The sequence below is a fragment of the Anolis carolinensis genome, chromosome 3 (genome assembly GCF_035594765.1).
Source record: "Anolis carolinensis isolate JA03-04 chromosome 3, rAnoCar3.1.pri, whole genome shotgun sequence".
In the NCBI taxonomy this organism is placed as follows: Eukaryota; Metazoa; Chordata; class Lepidosauria; order Squamata; family Dactyloidae; genus Anolis; species Anolis carolinensis.
This window is the reverse complement of record NC_085843.1, coordinates 53,566,813-53,579,609: the sequence shown is the minus strand read 5'-3', so window position 1 is coordinate 53,579,609 and position 12,797 is coordinate 53,566,813. Positions and strand designations below refer to the sequence as shown.

The 12,797-nt window shown below is 44.4% G+C and overlaps 1 protein-coding gene across 9 annotated transcripts in view; it reads right to left on the bottom strand.

Moving 5' to 3' along the window:
- epha6 (EPH receptor A6) overlaps window positions 1-12,797 on the bottom strand; it is a 579,601-nt gene that overhangs the window by 143,586 nt on the left and 423,218 nt on the right. For all 9 annotated transcript variants that reach the window (XR_010004132.1, XM_062974910.1, XM_062974912.1 and 6 more), the window contains one exon: window positions 11,075-11,183. Coding sequence is in view for 8 of the 9 variants with exons in the window: in XM_062974910.1 (XP_062830980.1) it covers window positions 11,075-11,183 (109 nt within the window). In the remaining variant the exon portion in view is untranslated. The remainder of the gene's footprint in view (window positions 1-11,074; window positions 11,184-12,797) is intronic.

Genomic DNA, 12,797 nt, shown 5'->3' with positions numbered 1-12,797 from the left:
GATATTCCACAATGCCACAGTAATGCAGCTCAGAGAAAAATGAAGTCCCCAAAGGGGAACATGTGATGGCAAGTAGTTAGCATACACATTGTGTCAGAACCCTGCTACTAGAGCCTGTATGTGGCTCTGAGTTTCAGGGTCACTGACATTGATAAGACACCTGCGTCTCAGGACTCGGAGAAGAAACGGCTGCTGGACTTGGCGGGGAATTTGCGCGGGGTTTTACTGAGCGGGAAGAGACTTTTCAAATGAGGGGGAGGGTATATAAAGGATGGTTGGCCGGAGTCTCCCATTCTTGGCTTTTCGGATGTTTATGTTTCCTGCAGTAAAGTTTCTGGTGATATCACAGAGAGTCTCGTGTGTTCATTCAGGAGCGGCTGTGGTGAGCTGACACTAAGCCAAGAATATAGACACCATCCCGCCGTAGCGGTGAGGTGTAACATGCAAGTGGAGGATGAAGAACTCTTGGGCGCAGGAGGAGGAAGGTCGGGAAGGGCCACTCCCGAGCCGGACGCTGAGTTCCACCAGCTGGCGGCCCTGGCGTCATCCACCGCTTATGCCCAGCCAAATGGGGTAACCCAGAGGCGTGGAGTGGTGTGGGGAGACAGCACCGGAGGAGAGGAAGGTTCACCTTCCCCAGGCCCACAAAGGATGGTGTTTCTGGAGGAGAGGATGTCGGCGTTGGAGACCACCCTGGCAGTAATGTCGAGGGCGATGGAGCGCCTGGCGTTTTTGGCGGAGCCAGAGAGAGGAAGGGAACTTCGGGCTGGCTCAATGTGGGACGTGAGCGTGGGAAGCAGCCAGGGCTTTGCAGACCTCCCAGCACCGAAGGGAAGGGAAATGCGAAAGGAGCCCGGCGCCCGGCCCAAGACCCAAACAAGCCTGACGCGGGTGGAGGAGAGTGACGACGAAGGGGAAAAGCCTCCGAGAATCCCGGCTACGCTCCCAGCTGAGACCCTAGTGCCCCTGGCGAATGCCGGGCGTGGCACAGGGCCAAGAGAAACGGCAGCGGGGCCCACTGGTCCGCAAGGGGGCTTGCGACGGGCGGAGAATTGGGGATTGCCACCACAGGGACCCCTACCGAGACGAGAGGAACTAAGGATCGAGTTTGGGGGAGAGTCCTCTGAACTGGATTTTTTCCTTACCACGGTGAGGGGCTATATGGAGGACAATGCTCACACTTTTAGAACGGAATCCAGCCGGATACGGGCCATTGGCGCAGTGTTGAAGAGGGGAGCGGCTAGCTGGTACGTTCAGCTGCACGCGCGGCGCGACCCATGTCTGGGGTCAGTCCGACGCTTTATGGGGGCCCTGGAGACCCGTTTCCGAGATCCATTGGAGCAGATCCGGGCGAGGGAGAAGTTGAAGACCGTCTCCCAGGGGCAGAGGTCGGTATCTGAGTATGCGGAGGAATTCCAATGCCTCGCCGAAAAGGTGCTGGAATGGTCTGCAGTGACAAAGATGGAACTCTTCAAAGAGGGGCTCAGGCGGGAGATCCTCTCCTGGCGGTGCATCGTGATGAGCCTGACACACTGCGCGGATGGATTCAGCTGGCGGGGCGCGTCGAGACATCGCTGGCCCAGGCGAGGAGGCACCGAGGAGCGCTACAGCAACGGCCGCAGATGAAAGAGGGGAGCCGGAAGGAGGGATCAGCCCCAGCCGGGAGGAGAGCGGAGCCGACAGGGAACGTGAGCGCCAGCAGGAGTGGCTGCTTTGTGTGCGGCCGGTTGGGCCACAGAGCTGCCGAGTGCTGGCAGAGAAAAGGGGAAAGCGGAGGCCAGCCCAAACCAAGAGCCGTGGCAGGAAAACGCGCCGAGGAAGAAACACCGATGAGGCACCATTCGGGGGGGTTGGTAAGTCAGGACAAAGCTATGATAGTGGTCCCCATTCAGCTTGAAAATGGCAGCAAACAAGCAACCTGCAAAGCGTTTGTGGATTGTGGATGTTCCAAGAACATCATTTCCCCTGAATTAGCCGAGGGATTAGGATGCGAAAGGACGAACCTAGAATCCCCAATAGCATTTTCGCAGTTGGACGGATCCACAGCATCAGGATCGTTAGCTAGGTACAGTGCCGAAGATGTAAAGTGTAAGATAGGGAGTTGGGAAGGAAAGGTGTCATTTGTGATATCACAAATAGCCAGCTATAATGTTATACTAGGCATGCCGTGGCTGGGGCAGGCCAACCCGCAAATCAACTGGGAGGATAAGAGCATGATTTTCGGGATGAGTTTGGAAGAAGGGAGCCAGGAAGTTGAGAGGGAGCCGGGGAAAAGGGGGGAGGAAGACTCTGTCAGAATAGCAGAACTGGCAGATAAATTACCCCCAGAGTATCGGGATTTTGTGGACGTGTTTGACGAGAAGGAAGCAGACAATTTCCCACCGAAGCGGAGAGTTGAAGTGAAAATAGAGCTAGTCCCAGGAGCAGAGCTTCCCAAGGCAAAGATATACCCGATGTCGGCTAGGGAAAAGGAGGAACTGAGAAAGTACACTGATAAAAACCTAGCGAGAGGTTTCATAGAACCTTCGAACTCCCCTTTAGGGGCACCTGTGTTGTTTAGGAGGAAAAAGGACCAAACGCTGAGGCTCTGCATTGACTACAGGGGCCTGAATGCAATCAGTACTGTAAATAAATACCCTCTACCCTTAGTGAAGGACTTGATCGCCCAGTTATCGGAGGGACAGATATTCACTAAATTGGATTTAATTGAGGCTTACCATAAATTGCAGATCAAACCAGAGGATAGGTGGAAGACGGCCTTCTCCTGCGCCTTCGGATTATTCAATTATTGTGTGCTCCCATTCGGTTTATGCGTTCATGCAATTGATCAACGAAGTGTTGCATCCATTATTGTACAAGGGAGTCTTTATTTTTTTAGATGACATATTGATAATGTCTCGGACCAAGGAGCAACACGTAGAACTAGTCAGGGAAGTCCTACAAAAGTTGAGGGAAGCGAAGCTGTATGCGAAGCTTGCCAAGTGCGAGTTCAATAAAGACCAGATAGACTTTCTGGGGTATAGGATTTCCTCCCAGGGAGTGGCGATGGACCCTGCGAAGGTGGAAGACGTAAGGGGGTGGGAAGCCCCCAGAACACGGAAGCAGCTGCAATCCTTCCTGGGGTTCGCAAACTTCTATAGAACATTTATCAAGGACTTTGCGCGCCTCACTTTGCCATTAACGGATTTGTTAAAGACTAAAGGCAGGGGAGAAACAGCCAAAGTGAAGGCCCCAGGGGCCAAACTGACCTGGACAATAGAATGCCAGGAAGCTTTCGAAGCCCTAAAAAAGCGTTTTACCGAGGAGCCTGTCCTACAGCACCCTGATATGTCTAAGGCCTTTGTACTACATTGCGATGCGTCAGACCGGGCATATGGGGCAGTTCTGCTGCAGAAAGACGAGGGGGGGAACCTGAAGCCATGTGGCTATCTGTCGAAAAAGTTTAGCGATACAGAAAAAAACTGGCCGATTTGGGAGAGAGAAGCCTTAGCGATTCTGAAAGCACTAGAGTGCTGGAGACACTTTCTGGAAGGAAGTGGAACACCGTTTGAGGTGTGGACTGATCATAGAAATTTACAGTATCTGAGATCCCCTCGTAAACTATCAGCGAAGCAGATTAGATGGGCCCAATATTTCAGCCGTTTTGATTTCAGGCTCAAGTTCTTCCAGGGGAAACACAACATACTCGCTGACGCTCTCTCTCGGATGCCTCAGCACGGGGGAGGAATTCAGGAATCTGAGGGGAGCCTTTTCCTAGATAAGCAATGGGGCCTGGCAGTACTGACTCAAGCACAAGCAGCCAAAGAAAACAAACGCACTGCCATTTCCACGGGGGGAGGAGAAATATGGGAGGAAGAGTTGAAGCGAGCATATGGAATGGACAAATGGTTACAAACGAACAAAGAACAGGGAGAACTGTGTGGGGATTTGGTGTTTGTTAATAAGAAATTGTATATTCCTGAATGTTTAAGACAAGAAATGTTAAGGAAATGCCACGATAACAAGGGTGCAGGTCATCTAGGCCCCACCAGGACTATTAAACTGTTGGCCAAACAATGCTGGTGGCCCGGAATGAGGAAAGACGCCAGGGGGTACGTCACGCAGTGTGAATTATGTGCAGAGGGCAAGACACCACCTGGGAAGCCCCAGGGGCTATTGCAGAAGGTGGTGGAGCCCATGAGGCCATGGGAATGCGTGGCAATGGATTTTGTAGGCGAACTACCCCCCAGCAGAGGCCACAGATACATTTGGACAATATTGGACCTATTCTCAAAACAGGCACACTTTGTGGCCCTGCCGAAACTCCCCTCGGCTGAAAAGCTCGCTGATTTGTATGTGAAGCATGTATATCGCCTACATGGGTGCCCCGACAAAATAATTAGCGACCGGGGAGTCCAATTCACTGCAAAATTTTGGGGAAAATTCTTACAGCTGTTAGGAGCGGAAAGGAATCTGAGCTCGGCTTTTCATCCCGCGACCAACGGGGGGGTCGAACGTACCCAACAGACACTGTGCCAATTCTTGAGGATGTACACCAATTATAGACAGGACGATTGGGCGGACCTTCTTCCGTTTGCTGAGATGGCTTTTAACGGGGCCGTACATTCGGCCACAGGTCGTGCCCCATTCGAAATAGTATACGGACAGGAGGTGGCACCTTTCCCCAGGCTACCCGAGTGGAAGGAAGGAGAGGGCCAGACTGACAAGGAATGGCCGGCCAAAATTAAACAAGGGTGGCAGACCGTGGTGGAGGCATTGAGGGAAACACAAAAGAAGTACAAGCTCTTTGCAGATCGTAGGCGCCGAGAGGGGGACAAATTGGGCGAAGGAGATCTGGTTTGGCTGAGCACAAAAAACCTGAAATTGGGGTTCCCATCTAAGAAATTGGCTCCACGCTATATAGGGCCGTTCAGGGTAGCGAAAAGAATAAACGAAGTGACCTATGAGCTGAAGCTACCCAAGGACCTAGGGAAGGTACACCCGGTATTCCATTGCAGCCTGTTAAAAAAGTATAAAGGAACTCTGGACAGCGGAGAACAATAGTTGTGTTTAATCTTTTCCTTCCAGGACGAAGGGGAGGAGGACGCCATGTCAGAACCCTGCTACTAGAGCCTGTATGTGGCTCTGAGTTTCAGGGTCACTGACATTGATAAGACACCTGCGTCTCAGGACTCGGAGAAGAAACGGCTGCTGGACTTGGCGGGGAATTTGCGCGGGGTTTTACTGAGCGGGAAGAGACTTTTCAAATGAAGGGGAGGGTATATAAAGGATGGTTGGCCGGAGTCTCCCATTCTTGGCTTTTCGGATGTTTATGTTTCCTGCAGTAAAGTTTCTGGTGATATCACAGAGAGTCTCGTGTGTTCATTCAGGAGCGGCTGTGGTGAGCTGACACATTGTCTGGGTATCTTGAGGCTTTTGTTTTGATTTTCTTATTTTCCTTTTCTTTCATGGTGAGGATTACCTTAGAACCACATTGTGGGATGCCACAAAAAGGACAAATAAAAAACAGAAGTCAACTGGTTTAAAATGTTGCAACCTTCCATCTCCGTAAATATTGAAGGTAGAAGAAGAGTTTCAAAGGGGAGGGGTGAATTATTGCTATATGATGAAGATACTGCTGCCCAACCACCTGTTGGCTTGTAAAATTCAGGTGCCTCAATTTCAGGTTTAATGAAAATGAAAAAGCTCTAAGAACAAAATTATAAACACTGTTCATTAAACAGCACCATACAGTAAAAGACTAAATGTAAATCTTGACAGTTAGAACATTTGTATCCAGTGCTGTCACTTGGTTCTATAATTTCATGCCTTGATTTTATATTTTTTCCTCTTCGCCTCTGCTTTGCAGCCCACTCTGTCTAACTTTTAAAAAGCAATCAAGTGTAAGACTTGCTCTAAGATGTATGCATTTGAGTGTACCGGATCCAATCTTTAACACCTTGAGAGGATTAATGCTGGGTATTAAGACTATTTTACCTCAGATTTCTCAACTATCTCCTAAGAGCTTTAATTACTACCCATGCCATGCTTGTTCATTGATTGCTTTCTTCTTCTACTTCTGATCTTGTCTTTTCATTCCACTTTCAGCTTCTTATTTCTCCACTATTTCCCCTCTGGATTCCAGACTCTCACCCACTTAGACCTCTCTTTACAGAGACTTTTGTTTCTGGGTTCAGCTCCACTTTGCCTTTGTACCTTACAAGACTTGCTGCCATCAGGGGGGAGGAAGGGGATTGGAAGGGGGCAAAATAAAACCTTCCTTTAGATCCTAAATTTCCAAAATTGCAGTAATTTAAAATGTTAGCTGAGTATTTATAAATATTGTTTAGACATCCATAGAAAAGGGGCTGGGAAAAAAATACCAAAATAATGTGAACATGTCACCTTTAGTGTAAACAATTTTCACTAAAACCTCGCTCTCTGCAATGCTAGAAATTTGAGAAATAAATGAAAATTTCCTGAGGAGGGATTTTTATTTGGAAGGATAAAGTCCTCATTTTGTCCATTCCATCTGGTTTCATTGGGCTTTTCAGTCCTTTCAGCTTTCCTCTCTATCTAAATATTGCCCCCTCTGGGCTTATACAAAACCCTAAACTCTTCAGGCCCAGACTATTTCCACATCTCTGTATACAAACCGGCTTGAGCATTGCAATCTGTGGAGGTGGCCATGTTCTCAGTCCCACCCCTGTCTCAACCATGGCTGGTGGACAGAGGCGGTCCACATGAAGTGGCCTCTTTTGGCGCACACCAACAGGGGGCGCCATCGCCGCCTGGATTGTTCTTTGCCCTGCCGGCGGTCTTCTAAGCTCTGCCGGCATGGGTGATGGGGCAGGAGGTGTGCACGCATACCACACGGCAGGGCTTAGAAGATTGATCGTGCGAGCTTCTGAGGCAGCATCCACACCTGGGGCACTCTGCTCCCACCCGCCGCCGTCACAGCAGCAGCAGCAGCAGTGGTGGGAGCATCTTCAGAGGAGGAGCAAAGAGGAGCTGCGGTGGCAGGAGGAGAGCGTGGCCCGCCACCAGATCAATGTTAGTTTTTAAATGTTTTGCCCAGTGATAAATTTACACTATATATTTATGTTTGTATGGATTATTTAAGTTTTATCTTTGGCTATTTTTGTCTGTTATTAAGTTTAAGGTTAGGCTGCCTATATATTGCTTGATGTGATCTGTTTTGATGTAATTTGTATGTTTTTCCTTGCTGGCATTGAATGTTTGCCATATATGGTGGAAAACACCCTGAGTCCCTTCGCGGAGATAAGGTGGTCTACAAATAAAGATGATGATGATGATGATTATTATTATTATTATTATTAATTACAGGGACATGAGAGAAGCCTCCCACAAGGATGATAAAATATTAAAACATCTGGGCGTCCCCTGAGCAACATCCTTGCAGACAGCCAATTCTCTCACACCAGAAGCGACTTACAGTTCCTTAAGTCTGTAAGTTTCCTGACATGAAAAAAAAAATATTATTACAAAGGGCAACCTCAGAAATATTAAACTTTAATTTTCTTTAAAGGAAGTGTTTCCCAGCTTTTTTTTGTTTTGCACTGAGCTTGATTTCTTTTTTTTCTCATGAATGTTCTTGAGTCCTAAGACATCATAGGATGCTGCACTGATTCTCTAACCTCTGCAAAATCTGACTACTGTTGCAACACAGACTGATAACACAAGAATGAAACTGTTAAATTCTTTGCCATGTATCCTCCACCTGCCCACACAATGTGTTCTGGTTTTTATCCTTCCATTTTATTCAAAACCTGGCAGAAGTGTTCAGTGTTCGCAGATAATCATTCAGTCAAGTACAGATGCAGGTGTTTATCTCCTCACGGCTCTTCAATATGAATAGACTCATTAGCAGCCTTGTGATTCAGCACTGCATCAAATTGCTGATTCTAAAGAGTGAAGCAAAACCCATTTGTAGGACACCAGCCCGATCTTATACTTTTAACGTTTACTTCTATCTCTACCATACATTATCTGTTCTTCATTCTTCTAACAGATCTCCTTATGCTGGTGTTTAAGCAACTTCAAGAAATAATTTCGTACCTTATGTAAGAGCTCATTCAATGTGCAAACATTTAAAAAGTTAAAATAGTTTCCAACGTCCTTAAAGGAAACACTTAAAGGCTCTTAAAGTAACAGCACAATGGGATATTTTTGCTGATCATAATCATTTATTCCAAAGGTTGGCAACATTGATTATTGCAATGATCTAAGTCTAGATCTGATATCTAATTAGTAAAGATATTTTTTGCAATTGCAGGATTTACTGGACTTTTAAATAAGAAATGCCCATACCCCCTTCCAGTTTGATTGATAGGAGAGTTTCCTTGCTGAAATTCCTGGATCTCTCAGCAACTTATGACAGCATTCACTACAGTATTTTATTGAACCTACTACACTGGACATGGGTTGCTGTGGTCCATCTGTGGGGCCCATTCCAGTGAACAGTATTGGGCCATTAAGCTGGGGGCATGCCATGGAGTTCCAATTTTGTCTCCTATGTGTTTAACATCTATATGAAGCTTTTAGGTGAGTGAGATCATATTTGGGGTGGGTACTATCACTATACAGTTGGAATCCAGCCATAATTCTCTTTAGTACCTGAGTCAGCTGTGGCTGTGTAGGTGCTGGGACAAAACCTTATTGCTGTAACAAATCAAGGCACATAAACCAAGGCTGAATCCTGATAAGATAGGATTGGAGATTCTGTAAAGTGATAGCTCTTAAATCCAGGAATTGAGTAAGCAACCTGACCTGGATGGGTTGCACTTTCCCTGGAGATGTGTAGGAATCCCCTGAGAGTACTCCTAGGTCTGCCTCTGCCACTGGCAGATAAGAGGACTCTGTGGCTCAGAATGTCCGGTACCAACTAATGCACCACCTTTGGCTTTGATTAATAACTTAGGCACAATAGTTCAAGCGCTGGTAATCTTCTAGTTTACTAGTGCAATTAAATGTACATAAGATTGCCCTTGAACATAATTTTTGAAGCTATAGCTAGTGCAAAATGGAGAAGTATGATTGCTGATTGGCATATCATAGAGGCCAGTAATACTCAAAGTGGTCATCCCTGGACTAGTGTCAGCCTCTTAGCTCACATTCCCTGGTAAGTTAACTGGAAAGAAAGATACAACTGCAGCCAGTGAGAACAAATATGTGTCAATGCCTGTCAACCTTGGGAAAATAACTGTCAGTTCCCATATAAGAAGAACAATATCATTATTATTACTATTATTATTACTATTATTTATTTTATTGATACCCTACCTTTTTCCCCATGGAGACTCAAGACAGTTAACAGTCCTACATTTTGGTCAAAGTTTTAATACAAACATTAAAAAATAAGGTAAAAAGGTAAAGGTTTTCCCCTGACATTATGTCTAGTCATGCCCGACTCTGGGGGTTGGTACTCATCTCCATTTCTAAGCCGAAGAGCCAGTGTTGTCCATAGGTCATGTGGCTGGCATGACTGCCACATTAAAATCATATTGATTAATATGAAATCAATATATAATCATATTGATTAAGGCAAAACAGATTAAAATATAACACATACACTTAAAATGGTCTTTAAAACTGGAATGGGCAAACCTGGACCCTCCAGGTGTTTGAGACTTTAACTCCCACAATTCCTAAGCTGGCTGGGATTTCTGGGAGTTGACATTCAAAACATCTGGAGGGCCGAAGTTTGCTCATACCTGCTTTAAAACAACACATAACACTGATTTGAAAGGGGTTGCACTTGCTACAGTTCACTTCTGATCTGAATTCATGATGTGAGTGATAACATTAAAAGCCTAAATGGCTTGAGGCATTAACTTAAAGGAGTGCTTCTCTCTGTACCTGCCCTAGAACTGCTGTAGAGGACCTCTTCTGTGCACCAGTACTGCTGATTTTTTGCATGGCAGCATGAGCAAGAATCTTTTCTGCTGCGGAGCTCAATTTATAGAATGTCCTCCCTTGGAAACCAACTGGTGGCATTGTTGGTTTCTTTTCAGTGACAAGTAAAATGAAAATCTGGGAACATATTTTCTTTAAAAAGTATACTTGTACAGTTTTAACTATACTTCAACAAAGTTTTAACAGGCTTTTCTGCTGTTTTAACATGCATAATGTTTACATAGTTTTAACTGAATTCTGTCCTGAGATCTCATGATGGAGGTGGATGAGTTTAAAAATATATAAACATAAAGTCAATAATTTCATACTAAAGGTCAATTGTTATGGGCTATATAGTATTCTTCACAAGAAAATGGCACAATCGTTCTCACAGTGAGCAATCTATCCTAATCTAAGGAAGTGAAAACTTTGTAGCTCTGTTTCTGGACAAAACCGATTGTGGATATTGATTTCAGAAACCAGATAGAGATGTGAGAGCCAGGAAAAATTATGGCCACAAACCCCTCTTATAAGAATTGTGATTTTTTAAAGAACTACAGTGTTTGCAGTTTCCTCCTATGCATATTCTCTCAAAAATAGCTGATCACATTGTACAAGTGTGTCTTTTCTGAGCCTCCTTTTCATTATAAACATAGTATTTCTTGCTTTTTGCTGGATAATATGGAGGCTTATATGCAATTTCTAAGATCAGTTAAAACATTTTGCCAATATTAATAGTTATGTTTGATTTTAATGTATTTGCTTTTCATATCATTTTAACAGGAAAATGGAAGACATGCTTGAGTATCTCAACCAAGTACAACAAATTGTAAATCCATTCTTGGCACTGCGTATGTGTTTATAATTATTAATTGAATAACACAAAGGCATTTATATACAGTTAAAAATTTCACAGATTTACCAAGTTGCAATATTCTAAAATGTAACGTTATGTTATTTATTTCATATTATGTGATGCTTAGATTTGGTTGGTAGGTCAGTATATCTTTATTTACATTAATTGATAAATATTTGTGTGTATGAATTACTGAGTATGCACTTTGCCACTGAGATGGTAGCACTAGTGAACTCTGTAGGCTTCCTCAGTTCGAAGTGTAAAGTAATCTTAAGTGACCATGACCAATGCTTTGCATAAAATCAGTTACAATGTCAATGTTACCTTCCAGTGATGAGGAAGAACAGAGTGAGAATGACAAGGAGAGTAAATCCACCAACAGCAGCTGTGGCGATGACCAGGATTTGTCCCTGTTCTGCTGCTATATCTGAAGCTGAAACAGAAACACAGAGTGGTCAATGTGTGTGCAATTATTTCAGTTGGAAGATATGCACATATTCTACTAGGAAAATGCATACCGTATATTACAGCCAGATGCATTAATGATATTTATTATGATTTGACCGGTGTTTTGCTGAAAACAGAAACACTGAAGTAAAGAGAAAATGACATGAGAAAAGGAAAAAATAATAATACTATTGTTTGGGTGTTTTGTTTTTCCTGACTTTTAACAACAAACAGGAATGCCTGTTTCCCACTATTGCAACTGATATTTTGAGGCAAGAGACATATAGCCATCATCTGTAGCTATTGAAAGTTGTATCATTCATAGTGACTAGAGGCTACTGTTATCCGCAGGGCTGTTATCCTTCATCTTATTTAATCTTCTTTTAAAGCTGTCCAAGTTGGTGGCATCAGCTTACTGTGAGGCAGTCAACCGCATAGTTTACAATATAGTATGTGCTGACATACATCCTTTTGTCTATCCTGCACTTTCTGCTCTTCGGTTACACTGGAGGTTGTCTGATTCTGGTATTCCAAGAGAAAAAGGACCTATCTCTAGCCTATTTGTTTACATACGAGGGAATGCCTCCACCTTCATTACTTGGGTTTGGATGGGAATATTTTAATAAATCAAATGCAGAAATAATCTTTAGAATGTGCTCTTTAACTACTATTATTCATTTTTCCACAAAATCACCAGACAATTGGATAAATTTCTGCCAACAATGAACAAGTTTTCTGAAGCCGTCACGGAATAAGTCGACACTCTGTTTCCGCAACCAGCATCTCACAGTACCCACTGTGCACAGATCTTCTGATAGCCAAGCAAAGCAATAATGTGACCTATACGTTCTTGTGAAATTATGCTGATTATGCTTGAAATTTCTCTCTGAGTGATATGACAATTGTCCTGAATCAATCTGTCAACCTTTTGCTTGTGAAACTCAGTGGTTGCTGTTACAGGACGTCCAACTCTTTGTTTGTCATGCAAGTCAGATGTTCCCACCTCAACATCTTTAAATTTACTCGCCCAATGACGCACAGCACTCACATCAACACAATCACCATAAAGAGCTTGCATTCTCTGATGAATCTCCTTTGGGGTGACACCTTCTGCTGTCAAGAATTCAATGACTGCACGTTGCTTAAGTCGCATTGACCGAGTGTCTGTGCAGGGTTCCTTATTTTGCACTTTAACAACACAACCGTTCAATGCTAAGGCTTCCTGCCAAATGGAACTGTAGAGGAGAGTCTACTGAAAAAGCCAGTACCTGCCACATACCAGTGCTGCCATCTGTTGAGAAGTTACGAAGGTGGAGGCATTACTTTTCATTCAACCCTCGTACATACATTATACACTTCTTTCATATTCCTCCTTAAGCACTATATTATAGGATGTCATCATAAGAAAGTTGTCCATAGGAAACACATTGAAGTAAGATTACCCTGTTTCCCCTAAAATAAGACATCCCCTGAAAATAAGACCCAGTAGAGGTTTTGCTGAATTGCTAAATATAAGGCCTCCCCTGAAAGTAAGACCTAGCAAAGTTTTTGTTTCGAAGCATGCCCAATGAACAGAACACCAGAGCATGCAGCATCGGTA